Source organism: Protopterus annectens, chromosome 2.part2 (genome assembly GCF_019279795.1).
Source record: "Protopterus annectens isolate FY-2018-M chromosome 2.part2, PAN1.0, whole genome shotgun sequence".
Taxonomy (NCBI): domain Eukaryota; kingdom Metazoa; phylum Chordata; order Ceratodontiformes; family Protopteridae; genus Protopterus; species Protopterus annectens.
In genome coordinates this window covers 1,107,621,614-1,107,643,638 of record NC_056730.1, presented here as the reverse complement: position 1 = coordinate 1,107,643,638, position 22,025 = coordinate 1,107,621,614, and the positions used below count along the sequence as shown (strand labels likewise).

At 37.7% G+C, this 22,025-nt stretch overlaps 1 protein-coding gene across 1 annotated transcript in view; it reads left to right on the top strand.

The window, feature by feature from the left end:
* Positions 1 to 22,025, top strand: part of DOCK8 (dedicator of cytokinesis 8) — a 1,731,107-nt gene that overhangs the window by 975,689 nt on the left and 733,393 nt on the right. Inside the window, exon 23 of the mRNA XM_044064485.1 lies at positions 12,921 to 13,096. Within this exon, the coding sequence (XP_043920420.1) occupies positions 12,921 to 13,096 (176 nt within the window). The remainder of the gene's footprint in view (positions 1 to 12,920; positions 13,097 to 22,025) is intronic.

Genomic DNA, 22,025 nt, shown 5'->3' with positions numbered 1-22,025 from the left:
AATTTTGGCATCACTTTTGCCATTTCTTTAGCCATTATAGGCATAAACACTTTATAATCATGGTTTAATATTGAAATGGCCCTGTATGAAGCTGGATCTGATGGGTCTTTACCCAACAGCCACCACTGCTTTCTTCCAGGATGTTGGTACTTCTCCTCCTCTTAAAATACTGTTAAACAAAATCTTCGCGATTTTTATAATTTTTTCCCTCCTAGCTTCCAAACATCCACAGGAATACCATCTATTCCTGGGGACCTTCCTGTAGATTGGTTATACATTTTTAACTCATCTCCTCTATCCTAACTGTTAGTAATTGAGCCTCATCTACCTTTAACTTTGGCATATTTAATTCTTCTATTCGTACCTTTTATTGATTTCCATAATTCTCTGCTTTATACAGACTTTCATAGAATTTCTGAAATATTTCTAGTACCTCTACAGGATCTCTTCTCTTCCTTGTTATAGGCTTCCAAAGCTTGGCAACAGCCCTTTCTACTTTCTGTTGCCTGAGTCGTGGTGCTGAAAGTTTTTGTGCTCTAGAATTATTATCAGAAAATAGTTGCATAACAGCGATCTTTCTAAACACATGCATATTATTGAGGTAATCCCTTATTTTCTGTTTAGCATTCTGCAAGATTCTCCCTACTCTACAATACTTTTAACATTTGTCAGTCCTTCTAAATAATTCTTGTTACTTCTTAACTATATCTTTCTTCTATTTCCACCGTATTTTTAAAATCCACTTTAATTTTATCCTATTCCCTAGCTATATTTTTCAGAAGAAATTTCTATCTTCTCTAATCACTCCTGAATAATTTCCACTACCCATTCCTTAAATTCCTCTGTTTTCAACATTTAGGTGGGAAAGCCTCAATGTCTGTTTTTTTATTTCATTACCCTGTGTTTTTATTTTAGTTATTATTAGCACATGATCTGAAATAATTATTGGTGCATATCAAGACTTTCAATTAAATGCACATGTTCCTGCAAAATGTAAATTCTGTCTAGCCAGGACAAGTTTTTGTATCTTGGTGAATAATATGTAAATTCGCTCTGAACTCCTAGTACTGAATTCACATTTTCCATGCCAAATGTTTTCATAAATCTATCCTACTTTGTTGTATTTTCCCTTCTGCCCCCCCCCCCCCCGGCACATCTTCACTGCTGCAAATCAAATTCCCGTCCCCACCTATAAGTAATATTCATTGCAGATAGTTTATTATTTCTCCCTGAATTTTTTTAAGCTCAGTTATAGCAGTTTTAGGTTGCATGTAAATACATGCCAGTGTAATTCTCCTCCCGTGCCAGTAGCCCATTAGTACTACAATTCAACCATTATTATCTTTTTTAGCCTCTTCTATCACTGTTGAAGCTCCTCTTGCAATTAATATAAGTGCTCCTTTTTTCATTTGTCCCAGGTATTCCACTGAATAACCATCCTGAAAACCTTTCTTTTTCAGATTCACATGTTCATTTATTTCCAGGTGTGTCTCCTGTAGCATAGCTAAACTACTCTAAATTTTTTAGTATACTTCACTACTCTTTTTTTTATTATCTGTGGGACCATTGACATGTAAAGACATTACAGAAAGCATCATTGTTTTAAAAAGTTATTATTCCTACCTTTTATGTGTAACAGCTTTTTTGTTAAGTATCTAGTTCCAGCTTTTATATTATGTGCATGCACTGTTTGGCAGATTGGTCTTTTATACAGTTGTTCCTTGTCATATCAGTCTGAACCTATGTCACATCTTACAAAACATTTTGTTTTATTGAAAGCCTTCAAACAGAAATACACACACACACACACACACACACACACACACACACACACACACACACACACACACACACACACACACACACACACACACACACACACACACACACATACAGTACCTACATTTTCAAATAACGAAGTTTTACTCTCCTAATAAAAACATGTATTATAAACTGACAGTCACACTCATAGACTTGGGTTAACCTAAAAGAAACTGTATCCATGTTAAGATGTATGGTACAGGCTGTGCTTCTTCTAAGTGCTGTCTGATTTTGTCTTACCTTTATAGCTCTCCCAGATAGGAAAACTCTTGATGATGAAATGATTTCAAAAAACATTATCTTCTAGCCATTTCTCTTTATCAGATTGTCTCCATGGAGACATGAGAGCTAATTACAAAGTTCCTACTAAAAGCATACATTTGTTTGCCAGCAAAACAATCTTTATAATATGTATTTTTTTAATTTACTTGCTTTCGCTTAAAGCTTGTTACTAGATCCAGCTAAGAAACTTAATCTAGTCATTTCCCATGCAAAAATGAGAAAAAGTACATCAATATTTTTTTGTTGTGCTCATTTGACCAGACTTTTTTTTTTTTTTTTTTTTTTTTTTTTACATTTCTTAAAATTGAACAAAGCGAAAGAGAGAAGAAGGGAGAAACAAAAACAAGAGAACCTGTTTACATTAGTTTCCCCATTACACTTTAAAACAACTGAGAAAACTGTACTTTATAGCATGCAAAGAAAACCATGCACTATAAAAATATTACTTTAAAAAAATGTATTTCTTACAATTAACTTTCTTCCTCCTCTTCACCTCTCCTAAGTATTTTTCCAAACATTAATGACATGAAGTAGGGCATATGCTTTAGAGTCCCCTACAAGTTTAACAAAGTCAAAAAAGTCCCATATTAAAAGATTTTCTTGTTCTTTTATCTTTTACAAATATAAGTATCACTTTTTAATCCCACATTTGTCAATTTCCAAGTTACTGGTTTTATTCTTGTTTATCTCCCTCTCCCAAATCCTGTCTCTCCTTCATTTCGAATGCACTCTCACTACTTCTTGTCAAGTCTTGTGCTTTTTTCCTTGTCAAGCATTGTCCATTGAAACATTGGAAAGGGTTTCACTGGCATGGTCTGCCTGTGGTCTTTATTACCAGAAAAACAAGAAGCAAAATCTGCTGCTGTTTGACAGATCACTTTTTGTTGGACAAACTTTTGTATTTCCTCCTTAGCATGTACTGCATCAAAAATGATTTTGTCCCTCCAGGAAAGACTATTTTGAAGATAGCTGGGTAAAGTAGTTTGAATCTCATGCATGCTTGTCAACATTCTCTGAATAGTGAAATAAATGTACTCTTCTGCATGGTGGCCAGTGAGTAATTGTTCTCCACAAACACTCTGCTGTCTCCCACTTTTAGTACTTTGCCCTTCTGCCACAGTTTTATCAGAATGACCTACTTCTGCTGGTAGTATTGCATCTTTTCTATTAAAGTTCTAGGTTGCCTTCTTGTGGCCAAGTTTGGAGCATGCACATGATGTGCCCTTTCAATTAGCAAATGCTGCTCTGGAATACCAGTCTAGTAGTTTATTTGTGCATTCATTAAATTAATACAGTCTGTTCCTTCCAACTTCTCTGGTACAGCAGAATATCTCAGGTTTTTCTTTGTGCACTGCCCTCTAATTCTATTATTTTTTTAAACATCTGTTCTTCAGCAGACTCATATGTAGCCAGCCTTTTCTTCATTTCGACCTCTAATTTATGCAGTTTTATCACCTCATCTGAATATGTTTTTAAAGCTTCTTCCAGCTTTTTGTTATTTGAGTTGATATACTCCATCAGTGTTTCATGTATTTTAATCAGATTTGTGTGTGGTTGTCTTATATTTTCCCCTAGGTTACTGGAAGTCATGTCTAGAACTTACAGTTTTTTTTTCTGAACAGCTACAGTACTTTTCCCAGTCACTGCTTTTTCCTCACCTTTTGTATCTGATTTTCTTTCAGGTGATTTGTATTTCTTTTTTCCTGGCATCCAGGCAGTAGATTTACTTGCTGATTACTGAAATTAAATATAAGTCCACTGACTTTCTCTTCTGAGATTCTGTTTTTGCACTGGGACAGCTGAAGCTCTGCTGTTGAGCAATGTGCAGCCATCTTGCAAGTCCAGCATAACTTTATTTCTTGTCAAAAATTAGAAAAGAAGCATCAGGTAGCTGAATGTACTAAGATCTTTTCAAAGGTTAAATAAAAGACAACAGTTTTTGCTGGATTGGAATGCAGACATCAGAATGGACAAAGGCACACTGTCTACATAGATCTGGCTAAGGTCTTCAGTATTATTCTTTAATCTCATATTATAGAAAAACATCATAGTTGAATATAAACCCCTGTGTTGGGTTCAGGCACCTAGGCAGCAAGACATTTCACTGTGGTACAATTGGTTGGGGACACATGGCTGTAGCGACATTCAGCTGCAGAGAAATATGGCTGTTATAAATTCCCTGTGGGCAAAGAGAAGCACACACTGCCATGCCCACAGCTTTAATAATCAAGTGCATGGGGGAAGAAGAAGTAATGAGTGTTGTGCTCTGTGTACAGTACAGTTTTATGTAACTACAACATGTAGAAGTGTGCTACAGCATGGAGGAAATTCTGCATGCTACTATAATCACATTTATGCTCCAGTATGCATTTTACGTAATATTCTGTAGATACTGTGATGCAGGGGTGGGCAAACTTTTTGATTCGTGGGCCACATTGAGTTCTAACATTTGACAAAGGGGCCGGAACAGGAGCAGATAGATGGCATGCTTTGAAAACATCACCTCATTGGGGGAAAGATACACATCTTGGGATATGGAGAAAACATGTCCTTTAATTTCCAATGAAAATGAAGAAAAGCATTACAATAAAATCTCTGACTTTGAAATGAGTCTTTAAACACTGAAAATCAAATAAATTACCATTTTATTTTAAAGCACTGAAAGTTCTGTTATCCTTCAGGATATCACCATCACTCTCTCCGGGCACAAAATACCTGCTGTCTCTACCATACATTCTTTTAAAAACTCGCCCTCAGACAGTGGTTTGCTGGCCTTTGCTATTTTGAATGAAAGCATAAAACTGGCCTTGGTACTTGACTCTTGAATGGCAGTTTGACGGTGAAAAAAACTTTGCTGAGCCTTCAAATTAGCTGCTACCTTCTCAGCAGCAGCTTCCCGTTCTTTTGTTGAGAGCTTGCTAGCATAATTAGTGTGCTTTGTGGCAAAGTGACGGCTAATATTATACTCTTTAAAAACCGCCACAGTTTCTTGGCATATCAGGCAAACAGCAGATGATCGGTGTTCAGTGAAAAAATATTTAGTTGTCCACTCCTTAGTGAACACTCGACATTCTCTGTCCACTTTCCTTTTCTTGGGTCCGCTCATCTTCATAGAGGGGCGGTGGGTCAAAGGGTAAAGTGCAAACGTGGAGTAATAGGCCTACGCTTCACCTCAACAAAGCCAATATATCTAGAGTGCGCCATCTAGTGAGGAAACATCAGAATTGCAGGGGAAATAAAACATTAACAAGGTTAATTTATTAAATCTTTTCAAGTTTGGTGGGCCGAATCAAAACGTTTAACGGGCCGCATGTGGCCCCCGGGCCGTAGTTTGCCCATGCCTGTGTGATGGGTGTTGGGGTTCTCAAACACCAATTAAAAGGCACTGAACATTATGCACTGCATTTTTACTGCCACTGATATGCCCACTGGCCAGCCTGTTGCTGATGCCTGCTGTTTCATGCTGCCTTGAGGGTCATGGACATTATTTCCCCCTGTGCATTTGGATATTGAAATCTTGGGCATGGCACTGCATTTTTCTCTTTGATGACAGGAAATTCACATTAGCCATATGTCATTAAAGCCATGTGTCCCCAACCAAATATAGCACAGGGAAATGTCTCGCTGCCTAGGTGCCTCCACCCCCCTGTGTAACTTGTTGGATATTTAATTGGCTTATAGACAGATCTCACTCAGTCAGGGTTTTTGGCACACTTTCCTCTAAATGACTCAGTGCTAGTATCGCATTCCCAATGGGTTCCATTTTAGGACCGTTACTCTTTCGCATCTGATTCACTGGTGTCAAAGATGACTTCAAGGTTTTCTGCTTGATTAAGTTTTCTGTTAAATGCAAACATGAAGCTGTCATAAGCTCACCTGAAGACCCCTATGTCCTCCAAAAGGATCTACATTTAACTAATTCATGGGACCAGGACCAGTTCAGAGTATGATAAATGCAAAAACAGCAATATTGTACTCTTTGGGACACAGGAACACCCTAGTGCCTACCACATAAATAACAACCCCCCCACCTCAAAATAGACACTGTTATTAGAGGCTTGGACACTTTTGTGGACAATGAATTCTCCTTTGATAACCATCCACTGACTTTCATCAGAAATTGTTTTTACTTATGCCAGTCCCTTGTTAATGGCACATCCTGCAGGTCAAAAGAAGTAATTTTTCCCTTCATACTCCTCCCCCTTCAGGCCCATAGTTGAATATAACACCTTATTTGGCATATACTTATATAGATGTATTACAGAACTAGAAAAAAACTCAGTATGTAATTCCAAGGAAAATGTAAACTATGAGCTGTCTAAAATACACATAGTGACTAAAATCCCTGTCTCTCTACTTTCTCTTACAGACAATGGAAATCTTTGCCTGGCCTGCAGGGCAGTGAATTACCCTGTCTTTCTTGATCTGTTATGTATTGGTACAATGGTCAGCACTGCAAACACCCACTCTAAGAACCTAAGTGTATGTTATAATATAAACAGAACCTGGCTTGATATGTATCCTGGAGAATACCTGTGGTATAAAATAAGCTTCCTTTCCATAACAAAACAGCTTCATGATTTTCTTAAAAAATGACCTTGATGAGTGGATGATTATCAGTAAACATGCCCCTGGTCTTACCTTCTTGTCCCTTTTGGACTGTGGGAGGTAGGAGGAATTGCAATGACTAGGCTACAAATGGTCAATTGAACTGTCTGCCTAGTATCTACCTATGAAACTATGAACTCTTAAACCTATTAAAGGCTTCTTCCCTCAGACTAATATGAAAGGTAGTCTGGTAACACATGGATATGGAAAAATTGACCATGTTAGCAGTAAAAGGTCATCACAGAATGAGTTTAAACAAGGTCAGAGAGAAGGTTATCTATAAAGAGAAAAAAGGCATAGGAACCAGTATGGAGTCTTGTTAAACACAAGAATATATAGTAAAGGTAGTGGATTGTGAAAAGCCAAAGTGAACCATTATAGGCCACTATGGAAGAAAGCTTTTTTTTTAATCAGCTGAAGATCTAGAGGAGAAACCGGTATAGATGTTGTAATAGTAGAGGACTGGTATCAGTTGTGTCAGATGCTTGTTTTATGTCTGCAAATATGGAACCCATGCAATGGGTATTATAGATATTTCAAAAAATGAAATGAGTGGCATTAAATAAAACTGTGAGAATGTTAACACTGAGCTGAAAAACATTATGGGAATTACTTATGATGTTATTTGTTGTATACAAGAGTGGTTCCCATTGAAAGTTCAAAGAAGGTAGGTCTTGAAATTTCGAAAATTTACTAGTGATTACAAGGAGAATATAATGTTTGAAATTACAGTGAACTTGGAGTTAGTAAGTATAAGTAAAGGGTTGAGTGGGTGCAAGGAAACTTACTCTCTGAAGAATCATTTTAAATGTGTAACACCAAGTTTTACAGTTCTCATTTTTTGTTAGAATCACCCTTACATTTTCAAAGTGTTGGGGCTCTCTGTATCGAGTCTCACACTTCCAAAGGATACCCATAGCAAATTATGGCTTATGCTCAAATAGTTCAAAAATGTTATTGTTGAGAAGTTACCTATGGAAAGTTAGTGTTCTTGGAGTTGTGGATAGGATAATAGCTATCTTCCATTCATTCCATTATGCCAAAAGTAAGAGAAATGCTAAGATATAAGTGCAAAGTTTAACTATTCAGTAAAAATTTTGGCGGGGGGTTAGTATGCAGACTGTCTGTGATTGTAGGTATTTTAGCTGTGAGTTTGGAAAGACTATGTATAGCGTTGTCAGAAATGGGATGAGTTTGTAACTGAGGATTGATAAGGTTGTATGTAGAGGATGGGAGTCTTGAGGGGGAGGGAGGAGGGTGATATTGACTGGGTAAGTGAAGTAATCCCTCAGGACATTTGCAATTTCTTGAAGTCTAATATGAGTGAATGAAAAGGAATTGAGAGTGTGGTGTCTGAAATATTTTTGTACCCATTAATCTTTTTTTGATTTCTTAGCAATATTTTTAGTGCCGTACAGTAAATGGACTTGACTTAAGAGCAATTATAATACTGTCCCCAAGTGAGAGATGCTTATTTTGTAGCATTGGGTTAACAGCTGTCCATGAGTGCCACATTGTCTTTCTGTTGAATGCTAGGTTCTTGATTTCATGTTTGAGCCACAGACAGTGATTACCTTAACAATGATACATCTCTATGGAGAACAGTGCGTTCTGAAGGTAAAATAAGAAAGTGATAAACAGTGCAATTTCTACTGAGGAGGTGGTGGGGTAAATAAAAGGGATTGATTAATAGTAGACAGTGAACCATTGAATTGATTTCCTTACTGAAGGAAAAGGTGCATCATCTATTGACAACTGAAATCTGGATTTTTTTTAATGAACACTGATGGTTTGGGTAATGATTACTTATTGAGTTAGGAAAGGTAACTGCAGGTAAGACATTGATATTGATTTTAAAGCTAAGTAAGGATAAAGTTTAGAGGTGACAATAACTCATACTTCTCAATATTCCCTGATTTTGCCTCATATTTTTACCCTGCCCTACATAAAATTGTTGATTTTCTGGTAAACACTGTGGATTACAGTAAGTCATTAATGTCAGTCAATCAGTGTTTCATACATCTTACTGTTCAGAAAATGCATGCTGATACAAAACCTGTTCTTCTATTAACTTTTTAAAGTGAATTAGCGTAATATTTAAACATTGTCCCAACTGTAAACCTTTATCGCCCACTAGTTTTGGTTTTAGAGAGAATTCTGAGTAAAGAAGTTGAAAGATATAACATGATTAGAATATAAAAGGAGGCTAGTTGAGTAAGAAAATGTAAAGCTCATGTGAGCAAGTTTATTCTGGGATGGTCCCATTCAATTAATGTTAAGGTCACCAAACCAGAGTGTGAGACCAGAAGAACATTCCGTTAAGAGTAGGGAGGAGGGGGAGATTGATATGTGGGGGCAATGTACATTCTTGTCTTGTTACTGTGTGACAAGGGCTAAGAACCATCTGGGGTCAGTTTAGTAAGGGGTGGGGTTACCTCAGGAAACTACCTCATTAATAACACACCCCTAGGAATAGACCCAATAATCAGGGGGTTGGTGAAGAATTTAGATAGTAACCTGTCTTTTGACCATGGCTGCATTTACATTTATAATTTAATAATAAAAAATAATAAAAAAACTCATAAGAGAATCTGTTGCTGATACATAATTAAATAAAAATATACCACATAATTAAATAAAACCACAGACCATCACAAAAGGCACCCATATATTGATTGTGAAAATCTAATTAGAATAATTTAAGACTCCATCCATGTTTTCTGATGGGAAGATTGCAAAACATTAAATTTATGCATTCTGGTTTGACTAAAATATGGATTTTTTTTGGGGGGGGGAGGAAGGTTTGACTACAGTCCCCTTATGTGGACTATTTGGCATGGGGTATGGTTGGGGGCATTATAGATTTGGCAGGAATTCTTTTCTCTCTAAGTTCCTCTCACATCCTCCCTTTTATGCAAAGCAGTTGAGTCTTTTGATTCTGTCATTCTGTCTTCCCTAGGATGGCTACTGGCCTTGCTCTGGGTTCTTTTTGGTCAAGAGGCAATGTTAGGTTGGTCCACCACACCTTAAATATGGAGTCAGAGTCCATTTTATGTGCCTGAGGAGGGGACATGTCTCTCCTCTCCCTGGATTGACACTTTTCTCTTCTGGAAACGATTGTGCTTGGGTACCTTGGCTGAGTTTGCTGTTGCTCAAGTTGTAATAAGCTGGCCTTGTAAGAAAGGGTCATATCCCAGGTTGAATTCTTAAGTCAGCCAATTAAGTGTTTTTTTCCTGTTTGTTGAAAAATATGTCCAGATTCTCTTTTTTTGCAAGTTGGGTGGCCATACTGTCCTTGTGGGTCCCTGCTTTCCATTACCATTTGTCGGTGCCTGCTTTGGGGCTTTGATTCTTTACCTTGAATAAGAGGAAGTGAATGTTGCTGCCAGTAGTTATGGTTGTTCATTCATTATTGGAAGGAGTTTTATTCCTTCTTTCCTCCTAGCCAGAATCCTAGTCTTGCAGGTCATTTTAGCCCTGCTAGAGTCCCATTAGGGTACTTGAGAATTACTGGATGGTTTGTGCTTGTTAAAGGTGATAGAGCCATGTGTATTTCCATGAACACTTATACTTCCATTGCAATGATCTTCCTGGTCATCACCTTAGTTTCTGTTTACCTTAGAGCCTTCTCTGACCACTGCTTGCAACTAATTGTGGTCACAAGTGGTTTATACTGTGAGTCAATTTCCCAAGAAATAAGATAGTACTTTCTACCAATTCAGTCAAGTGGCTTTGGACATCTGAAATCTGAGCACATATTCCCAGGTCTTTTCTCCAGTTATGAGTAGGAGGTGGGGTCTCCTGTCTTTTGCCTGGTTAGGGCATAGGATTGGAGCACAGCATTGAAAAGACTGGAGGCCCCCACTTGGTGCATGCACCTGTCTCTCCTTGAGACCTCCTCCCATATGACAAGTTGACTTTGGATTTGAAAGTCAATGCCTATCAGTGGGTTGCTCTTACATTTGACTTCAGCCAAGGATATTTGCACCACTGCTACTGCCTTTTCTGAGTGTCCCAGTGCTTCGTAAAGAGAGGGGGCACCCTCTCACCACAACAGAGTAGCCTTCCTTTTCTTCCCACCGTCTGGAAAAGATAAGTTCCATCCCTGTCCAAGCATGTCTTCCATGACTGGGAACTGATGGGAATGGAGGCAAGGCTTATTACTGATGAGAAAACTGCTTCTTCTCGGGTATGCTACCACAGAGAAACTGCTTAATTTATGACTGGCTATTGGTTCAACCTCAGTCATTGGAAGAGGATTTTGTTCATTCTGGAAGGAAGACAATTTGGTCCTGCAAAACTGTTTTGCATTTTGTCTTCTTGACCAGGTGGCAGACCTGGGTATTCTCTTACAAAACAGCAGCTTCCAGTGAGTACTTAGTTTGCTGTTGGAAGGTTTTACCACAGTAGCCTTAAGATTCATGACAATCCCATTTATACCTCTCAACTCTCCAGATTTTGATTTCTTCTAAACTTTTGCTCTATCCCTCCTATTACTGGAAATTATTTTGAGAAGTTCTATGTTAATAGTACCAGCATTTAAAAGTGTCCCTAATTTGAATCCCTTTCCATAAGTATTTTTGCTTTGAATGTAAAAGCAAAAAAAAGTTAACAGGTATAATTACATCCAGGCAACTTTCCCATTACATATTTGGCACTGAATAATTTTGGTTACTGGTGTTCCTTCTTGTTGCTGCTGATTAGATTATCTGACTTCTTCTACATGAGTACTTTTACTGTTTGTGATTCAGCCCAACCATAGCACTCATCAAGGAGGGTCCTTCATATTAGACATACCAGATAATTTTCTGCCCTATCACTTGATCAATATGATATACATCATTCAGCTATACATCCATCCCAGAATTTGAAAGCTTTCAGAAAATGATGCCCATTATTGATCTGTAGAACTAGTAACCCAATCATAGATCCTATTAAGGAATGTCCTCTTCATAGATCAGCTGATAAGGTAAGAACACATCTCTTACTTATTAATTTAAAGGGCTTTATAGTGATTAATCCTATGTTGGCTAATGCGGGTCTATATTAGAAGCTCGAAGGTGTACTTACCTGAATACGTAAACGCCAACACGTCTTCACTGAACCGTGAAAACATTGATTGTCCTGAAGCACGAAATCTGAAATGTTGAATCGTCATGGTTGGCCCTTCTGCGCTATAGCTCCGTAAGGTAAGTGTGCGATAGTTACGGCCCTTAGGGTTAGCGTGCGGGTTAAGGTAAGTGCATAGATGGTAATGTATGTGAGAATTAGTGTAGGGTTAGAAGTAGGGTTTTGTTAAGTGTATGTGTGTGAATTATTTAGTTTGTTTGTGTATAGCTTCTTAAGGTAAGTGTGTGATAGTTATGGACCTTAGGATTAGGGTGCGGGTGAAGGTAAGTGCATACATGGTGGTATATGCAAGATTTAGTGTAGAGTTAGAAGTAGTGTTTAGTTTAGGGTTAGAAGTAGGGTTTTGGTTAGTGTAAGTAAGTGGCTTATTTAGTTTGTTTGGGTAGGTAGTATGTAGCGGGTGGTGGGGTGGGACAGCTATGACGGTTCGAGTTTTTGAATTTTGTGGTTTAGGGCGTTTGGTGTATTCGTGGTTCATGGAATACGTGTTGGTGTTTTAGTATTCGGTGACTAGGGCCTTCAAGCTTCTAATATAGACCCGGCTAATGCATCTTCTGCATTAATATTCCTCATCACATGTACCCCATTCTAGTGAGGAGTCCCTTATGAGACCAGAGCTGTTCTGAAAACATTTACAAGTAATATATTTGCAGGACAGTTAAAACTGGTGCCAGAATTCACTCTTAGCTAATTCTTAACAAAAAAAGTCTTTAAAGATGCTTTTTAATAGGCTTTAAGGGTTTAGTAGGCCCACCTAGATCCAAGATCACTGAGTTTTTTGTTTAATTACTCAAATATCTGTACGGTCTAGTGAAGTGTAAGCTGTTGCACTTTTTCCACTTCTGATTACTGCCTTGCATTTACTCTCTAATTTAATTAGTTACTTAGATATACATAAAGTATTTTCAGTTGTAGCACCCCCTGCAGTGAAGAATTTAAATGACATAAATTCTACAGTTCTGTGACTCCTAAAAAAAGCCTAGAATGGGTGTACAATATCAGGACACCGAAAAAGACATTCTGAGTTACAGTTTATGTTGAGTGCATTCAGTAAACATGTTTTCTTTCATTTTTTCAAGCTCCAGGTGCAAATCCTGCTTGCTCTGAGATCCGTTACAACACAATGGGTCGTTCCAGTGCTGTGTCTGTTGGCAGCAAACTCCTACAATCTCGAGTACTGAGCACTAGCAACCCCAATATTGCTGGCACCCCTACAGCAGATGATGAGGAAATTAAGACTATCCTGACTCCTAAGGTATGCTTTCTGTCTTGGGCCAGTATGCCATAGTATTCAGTGCTGTTGTAGCATCATATTATCACACAGGATGACACAGTGGTAATAGCGTGCTGTGTAACAATGCAGTTAGTTATAATATATCAGATGTGAATAATGGATTTTTAATAATAGTAATAATAATAATAATAATAATAATACCAATTTGTTAACCAGGTAATCCCAATGGCTGCACAGTCCCTTTTCAGGAGTGACCTGGAAGCAATGCTTGGTTAAGTGACTTGTTCAGGGTCACTGAGTAGGCAAATTAGAGCTGAGGGAATCAAACCTTCTTCCATAATAACTACAACTCACAGCTTTAACCCCGTATGCCAACTGTGTAAGAGTTTCAGTTTATTATTCCTTTTGGGTATAGATGAATCTTGCATTCATGAATGGAGCCCTTGAAATATTGTTTACACGTGAAAATGGCAAAACAACTTCCTGTTGGAATGTCTGTACTTGAAATACTGAGTGCCAACTACATGAAAAAAACAAAAGACCGAAAACACAGAAGAGCGAATTTCAAAAATTACTCTTCTCATGCCTTGCACTCCCAAACTAATATATACCAGCTTTGAGATCACCATACCTTAGAGAAAAGGGAATATTCTGAGAAATGGCATCTCAAGTAGTATATCTAAGTCCAGTCTTTCGGCCATTCAGTCTGCATATTTCAGGACTCACTCTAGCAGGTTTCAACATTTCAGATGTCTACCTGGCAAAACATGCTTTTCCCCATCCCTGTGCACACATCGTGGATTGCCTTGTACATGTCATCTCCTTTATATGATTATTGCATCTCAGGAGAAGAAAAAGTTTTGAAACAGTCTGGAGGTATAAGCACAGTGTTTGGGAAACTACCATTTTGAGTCATGAATGATTTACATTTAAAATCTGTGAAGTAATCACTTGTCTGATGAAGCAACACACGTTTCATTTTGCAGTTCAAAACAGATTTTTTTGTACTGTAAAATAAACTAGAGTTACAAAGCACATTCACAAAGGTCTTGTATAAACAATGCCCTAAAACTTTTATAGCAATGGACTGAGACACAGATGTTATATTATTAACGTGTTGAAAGCATGTTAAACTTTTTAAAATGTATTTCATATTTTAAAATATTTATTAATTGATACAGTCACATAAAGTGAACACAGATTCCATAGAGTCTTTAACAATTAAACTGCAAGTGTATATGCTGGCATAAGATGGGGACCTTTATGATAAGCATCCTCATATACTGTAACTATCAGATTTTTAAAAACTGTTCACACCTTCTGCTTTCTAATTGTACTAGAATTGTACTTCATATTTTTGTTATTGATCTATTTCCTGTCTTTGTTTAAAACAGAATCTTGAAGCTTGCAGTTTTGTTTGTCCTTTGATGTGTCCTTCCCAGAAGTGTTAATCTTGTAAAGCTCACTAAATATGTATCTCCGACAAATGTAAATGCTCCAGTTTATACTTAGAAAACAACTCAAACTCACTTAGCATGACTAGAACAGAAGCTGTTGTTAAAAAAGGAAGTAGGGCATATAATATATTGCATGATAACTACTGTAAGGTGAAGCAAGGGGGCTGGAAAAGATTGCTCAGTTTACAAGGAACAAAGAGAGTACATTTGTCTCCCAAGTATGCAAAAAGTCCAGAAGGTTTAGGATTTTCATGTGCAAATGTTTGCACAGATATTTTTATACATGAGCAGACTTCGGAGAATTTTTTGTCAGGTAAATAGCAGTTGCTGGTGGTGTGATAGGAAAGAGAGGTAAATAGAAACTGTTTTGGGGAGTATAACAAGTTGGCAGATATTCGAAATTCCCTACAGAGTATTCTGTCAAAAATGTTAAGGAAGTGAATTACTTTAACCAAGGAATTATTATTTTGAGCTGGGATACAGGATTTAAATTGATTAGACATAGTAAAGCCTTACTAAGTTTAATGCCATTGGCTGCCAAAAATAAATAATTAGTAGAAAATAAAAATCTAAATCTTAACAGTTGTAACCAAAGTATTGAATATTGTAACAGAAATAAAAGAATTGGAAGTGGGATCTTTACAAAAGGGAAGGATCAAATTACATAGAAAAAATGGAATTAGTTGGAACAATACATGCAGAATAACGTTCAGGAGGAGAGGTAAGATTTAAGGGTAGGCAGGAACTGAGGAATTTATGCAATCTTGGAGTGAATGACGACTGTTAAAAAGAACAAAACTGTATATGTAATGTATAATGCATGAATATGAAAACTGTTAATATGGTTTGTTTTCTTTTCTATTTATGTATGTGTGCCTATGTCTTAAGTGATTATTTAATAAAGGTGTTAAAAATAGCAGAGCATGAAGTTAAAGTAACCTTACTTTATGACATTATAATTTTTCTATAGGAAGAAATGTATATTTTTTGTTTTTGCTTACTTATTTATTGTACTGTTTTATCTTGAAAAACTCATTTTAGTTATACTGACAGAAGTAGACAATCCATGTGCACAGTACACTAGCAACATTACCATTTATATAACATAAGGCATGGTCCCAGAGTTCAGAAATGTTGTTATAATTTCTTGACATCAACGCAAGTTTTCCTTTATGTGTGGTAACTGTTTTAATTACAGATCTTGAAAATATGCTCAGCCGAAACAAGGAAATACTTGTCTCCATGTAACTGTTTTTTTTAATCTGATATACAGTTGTACCACCAAACTTGTTTTAAAAAATATTGCACCTATCTGGCAAATAATGGCATTAAAAAGTAAAGTTAGAAAACCTATAGTCTGAATATAAAGGAAACACAGCCGCCAAGCAGGAGAGACAACTAAAATTATTTATTCCACATCTTTCTTGTTGTCTCTCCTGCCTAGCGGCTGTGTTTTGTTTTATTCAGTTTTGGACTTTGGTATTTCCTGAATATAAAGGACACAATGATTAAGACATGACATACAGTTCTTACAGATCTACCTGTCATTTAAAATTGGTGGATTAAACAAATGCAACATTGTACTAGCCTGCTTGAATTGGTCATGACTTGTTTGCACAGGTAAAGCACAGGTGATGCAGCCATATACATCAGCCATCTATGCACATTCTCCAGTACAGCAATTACCAAAATCTCCTTCTGCAGATGAGCTAATTGGATCTGCACTGAGTGCACCCATGGAGCATGTGGACTCATTAAGAGCCAGTTTGAATGTCCTCATCAGGTGAAACTAATACAAACACTGTAGTTATTCATAGTGAGACATATTTTACTAAGTATACATGTATATGTGCATGTGTATACTCACATGCTTGTGTGTATATGTGCACATCTGTTTGGGTGTGTGTGTGTGTGTGTGTGTGTGTCTGTGGTATGTATACATACTTATATTTATAATCATATGTATATATGTATAGATATAAATATATATATATATATATATATATATATATATATAAAACAGCTATTGTCCACCCTGTTCCTTCTCACTAGCTGACACACCAATTACTCTACAGTGCCTTTAGTTAATCATCAGTGACCAAGCATCTGTTCTTAAGCTAATATTTAATTCCTCCACATATAATAATTTAATGTTGCTGTTCATGTCCATCCTACCTGTCCTATTGTGTTAACTATAGGGCTTTCATCCCTCATTACCAGCAAACCTATTACCTATAAATGCACTGCTTGAACGCTAACCTCAAAGCCTCCACTAGATATATCTCCAGAAAGTCCAAAAATGTACGGTCTATCTGATACACAAGCTTAGCTAGGGTGGGGTGAAGGGGGTAGTCACCCCAGGTGCAAGGTGTTAGAGGGAACAATCAATAGATGCTGAATGTAACGTAGTGCATCACCAGTATTCATTTACATACCTGCATTCATGTATAAAATATTTAAGACCTCTTTTTTTTGGCGAGGTGTTTAAAGGATGTGCACTGTGCAGAGGACCTAACACTCCTTAGGAGGTGAAGAGTGCCAGATCTGACTACAGACTTTCTTTTTTTTTCAGGAGTGGCATATCAAGGAGTGACACTAGGTGCATAATGAACCAGCTAAAGCTCTAAGCTGATATACCCCTTCTCAACTTGGTATCCATATACCAAATGCCATGCAACAAACGTGTGCATAATGTAGATAACATGCATCACATACCTGCACAGCTAATGGATTCACACCTTACCTTGCAGAAGTGGTAGCCGTGTTGGTATTGCTGTAGTTACCCAGTTAGCAAACAAATTTATGAATAGAAATTGTTTAAAGACCCATATCTGACAACTGTCCGGATTTTTGCAGACTGTCTAGATTTTTGTCTCATATTTTTGGTGCATTCCTTATAAAATTTACGATTTTCTGGCAAATTACTGTGATGGTCTGAGGACTGAAGTCACTAACTAATGGTATACATTTGTGTTTCAAACTTCATACCCATCAGGAAAAGTACATGCTAAGACAAATCCTGGTATTCTAGCAACTTTCTAAGTTTATAAGAGCAGTATTTAAAATCTGTCCCTATTTTTAGGCCTTTGTCCCCCAATTCTGTCAGGCCTTGTCCAGATTTTTTGCACTTAGAAGTTGAGAGGTATACAAAGATCCCCATATCTATGTATTGGCAGAAAGCTAAAAAATACTGTTATCACAGTGCATCATTCAGTCCATGTCAGACATAGTAAGTGTGCAGCTTTATATACTAGATATGTGTACGGATCGTTAACAGAAACCCCAGCCTTCTCTTGTATAATGCTAGTAGTTCTCCTTGATTACTTAACTTAAGCTAAATTAACTGCTTTCGTGGGCATGTTCTGAAAAACCTTCTATTGATTTGATTGTGCAATGTTCCAGGAAAAAAGTCTCAAAAACTCACAAAACCATTGCGTATACTTTTTATATCTCCTACAAATTAATGGATTAACTATTAATACTTAAGGTAGCAAATCATACAGAGGCAACTTCTCCAGTTCAGGACACGGATTGGTGCCCAAACTACTGGTTTTCTCTACCTCATGTAAGAAAAATGTTCCCTATTAATTCATTCTCCATTCTCACCTACTGGCTGTCATCTGAGACTCACATGCATATCACTATAGGTATCACGTACCCTATTTTAACATTTACAATACAGGGCATTGGCAGTCTCCAATCCATTGCAGTTTGTTGTCTGTTAAAAAGAAAGCATTCCTAAATGTGTTATATTTTTCCAGAAAGAGAAGAAACATGTCCATTATCAGTGATCTCCCTCCGAGGAGTAATGAGACGTCTTTTCTCACAAATGTTAGGCTCCCATTTCAAGAAGCTTGTTTCTCTTCAATCTAGCTGTATCAAAATTCCTGAAATACACCAATCCCTTTATTCCCTGCAGTAAAGAAAACAAATCAGCTCTAGGTTCATAGGTTCATATATTCATAGATTACTGCAGCCCTTTTTATTCTGAAGATTATTTGTAGTAGCCTTGTCACACAATCTTAGTAGAATTTATTCTTTATAAAGACATGAACTGACAACAGATCCCAGAAGAATGCTGTGCTTGTGACTAGTTCCACCCCCTTTTTATAAAGGCTTGAGGGGGGGCCTGACCACTTATGATTGCTCATCTAGTCATCCAGGTTGTATTTGAAGAGTCAGAGAGACACAATGTATTTCGCAAAAGGGGGGAGTTTATTTCATAATAAAGTTATTCTCTGTGATAGATATCTACCATGCCAACAGGTTCTGTTTATGTTGTAGTGGAAGTGTAGATCTCATGAGCAGATGTTTAGGGTGTTAGTAGTTTTGTGATATGTAAGAGGTTTGCAACGGACTGAATCCTTGGAGGCTGTGTAGACTAGACAGTAGGAAATGGAAAGGAGTGAGAATGCTTTAAGGTGGTCGTAGTAGCTCAGGGAGGGCATGTCCATGCACTGTCTTAGTAAGGAAACACTGTGGTCTTTGGAGCAGGATCATGTTCTTGGATATCTTCATACCAAAGGGACATATAATACTTTATTACTGGCCTGTTAAGAGAGGAGTAGAGGGGATGATGACTTCCTTGGATCTAGATGATATGCCTTAGGTGATTAGTCTGGCTTTATAAAAGGATTTCTCATGACATTGGTCACATGGTGGTCAAAGGATAGTTCATTGTCAGTGAAAGTCCCTAGATCCCTAATAGTTGAGTCAGTTTTAAAGGGGGGAGGTTATCTATATTATAGATGCCTGGTTTGTCTGGTTTGCCAGAGGACACAGTACTGTATTTCATGGCATTTAATTTCAGACTGTAATCAACATACCACTTTTTAGCATGTGTTGGGCCCTCCTGCAGAATCAGCTAGCCAACTGGGTTTTTTATGGAGGCTCCAAATGTGCAGTCATCAGCAAACTCTGTGAGCTACAGGACCTTGCGGTTGGCCTTAAAATTTAAGAAGTAGATACCAAGGATTAGTGATTCCAGAATTTATCTCTTGGGAACACCTGTGGTAACCCACTCTTTTACATGGAAGTATGCCTTCAGTATTGACAGACCAAGTCCTGTCATAGAGCCAGTTTGCTATCCATTAGATAACATAAGGGTTTACATTTCATTGGTTTAGCTTGTCAACGATGCCAGAATGTGGAATGGTATAAAAGTCTTTGGCCAAGTCCATGTGAACAGTATGAAGTGATTTGCCAGAATCTAATGCCTCACTGACTTGTTCAAAAAAGTTCACCAGGTTTAAGAGGCAAGATCTGCCTTTAACAAATCCAAACAGGCCTAGATACAGAGTATGATGACCAGTGTTCTTATCAAGAAGTTCCATAATGATGTGCTGCACAGACTTACAGTTAAGGCTGACAGTAGTAGGACCTTCTTTATGAAGAGAGATGGCCGCAGTAGTTTTCCATCCCCCTGGCATTAAATCAGAGGATAGACTGAAATTGAGAAGGCTTAATAATGTATTTGCCTGACAACTTTTGTTGCTGCCAAGAATTCAGCCTGGCACATTTTCTGAGTCAATAAAATAAGTAACAAAGGGCCATAGCTCCAAAGGCAAACCAAAACTTTAAAATGTGAGGGGTTCCATTCACTCAAATCAAATGAACTTCTTCAGACCCAGTCTTCAGGTTTGCTTTTGGAGCTGTGGCCCTTTGTTACTTATTTTATTAGAGCTTTATTTGTTGTTTTTTCGCTGGACATTTTCTGAGTCCATTGATCTAGTATTTTGAGCCTTGAAGAAAGCCCTTTGAACGTGTTAGGAAGTAATCAGGTGACTAGCATAAGCATACTATGCTATACTGTGGATAATTTGGTGAAGATAGAGGGATAAGATATGAACTGAATATGTCCACTAATGTGTTGGGCTGTTTCCTCAGTGAATGCATGTGTGCTGCTGTTTTCATTTAATTCAAGTCTTTGGGTATTTCTTTAACGGTTTCTGACATAAGTATAAGAAGTCTTTATGGTTGTCCTTTGAATGGTGGCAATTCTCAATTCATGCTTACTTCTGGAAAATGTGATTCTGTTTATTAGTTCTTTGTTGACCTTTTTGAGTACTTCTCTGGCTGAGAAGGTGTTAGCTTACTTTTAGAGGCAGCAAGTATCTTCCTCTTATTGTATAGTTTGTTAATACTGCCACTTCACTAGATGGGGCTTGTTCTTGAAATCGGTGCTGCATTTATGCCTTATGGGAACCAATGCCTCAGGTACAAGCTTGGAGGCGGGAATAGAACTTATCCATGAATATAGACACATGTGATGTGGTGTCATCAAGGTGAAGAGGGTGTTCAAATTTCATCACGTTATCAGTTAGCTGGAGAAGAATTACCTTTGTGTAGAATGGAGGGGTTATGATGTAATTTGGGTCCTATACATATGTTGCTATGCAGTGGGCTGATTAAGGCAATCATCTAGTAACTGTCGATACAGAGCATAGAGGAACTGTAGTGAGGAGGACCGGGTCCAGTACTTTTGAGCTGTTCATTGTAATTTGGCCTAGGTGATCTAAGGAGGTGGCATCAGTGAAATCCAAGAATCCCTGTGCGTATTTGCTTGTGATGTTGTGGGTTCCCCACTAAATGGAGGGATAGCTGAAGTCACCTAATGGATAGCATTGGTTCTGTGGTGACAGATGCCAGTGTAAGTTATGCCTCATGGTTTGCCAATATCATTGAGAGGGTATAGTAGATAGCTGTAATGAGAGGGTATGGTAGTTAGTTGTAATGAGAGGAATGGTAGTTAGCTGTAATGAGAGGGTATAGTAGTTAGCTGTAATGAGAGGGTATGGTAGTTAGTTGTAATGAGAGGAATGGTAGTTAGCTGTAATGAGAGGGTATGGTAGTTACCTGTAATGAGAGCTATGGTAGTTAGCTGTAATGAGAGGGTATGGTAGTTAGCTGCAATGAGAGGGTATGGTAGTTACCTGTAATGAGAGGGTATGGTAGTTACCTGTAATGAGAGGTATTGTAGTTAGCTGTAATGAGAGGGTATGGTAGTTACCTGTAATGAGAGGGTATGGTAGTTACCTGTAATGAGAGGGTATGGTAGTTAGTTGTAATGAGGGGAATGGTAGTTAGCTGTAATGAGAGTGTATAGTAGTTAGCTGTAATGAGAGGGTATGGTAGTTACCTGTAATGAGAGGGTATGGTAGTTACCTGTAATGAGAGGTATGGTAGTTAGCTGTAATGAGAGGGTATGGTAGTTAGCTGTAATGAGAGGGTATGGTAGTTAGTTGTAATGAGGGGAATGGTAGTTAGCTGTAATGAGAAGGTATAGTAGTTAGCTGTAATTAGAGGGTATGGTAGTTACCTGTAATGAGAGGTATGGTAGTTACCTGTAATGAGAGGGTATGGTAGTTACCTGTAATGAGAGGGTATGGTAGTTAGTTGTAATGAGAGGAATGGTAGTTAGCTGTAATGAGAGGGTATAGTAGTTAGCTGTAATGAGAGGGTATGGTAGTTACCTGTAATGAGAGGTATGGTAG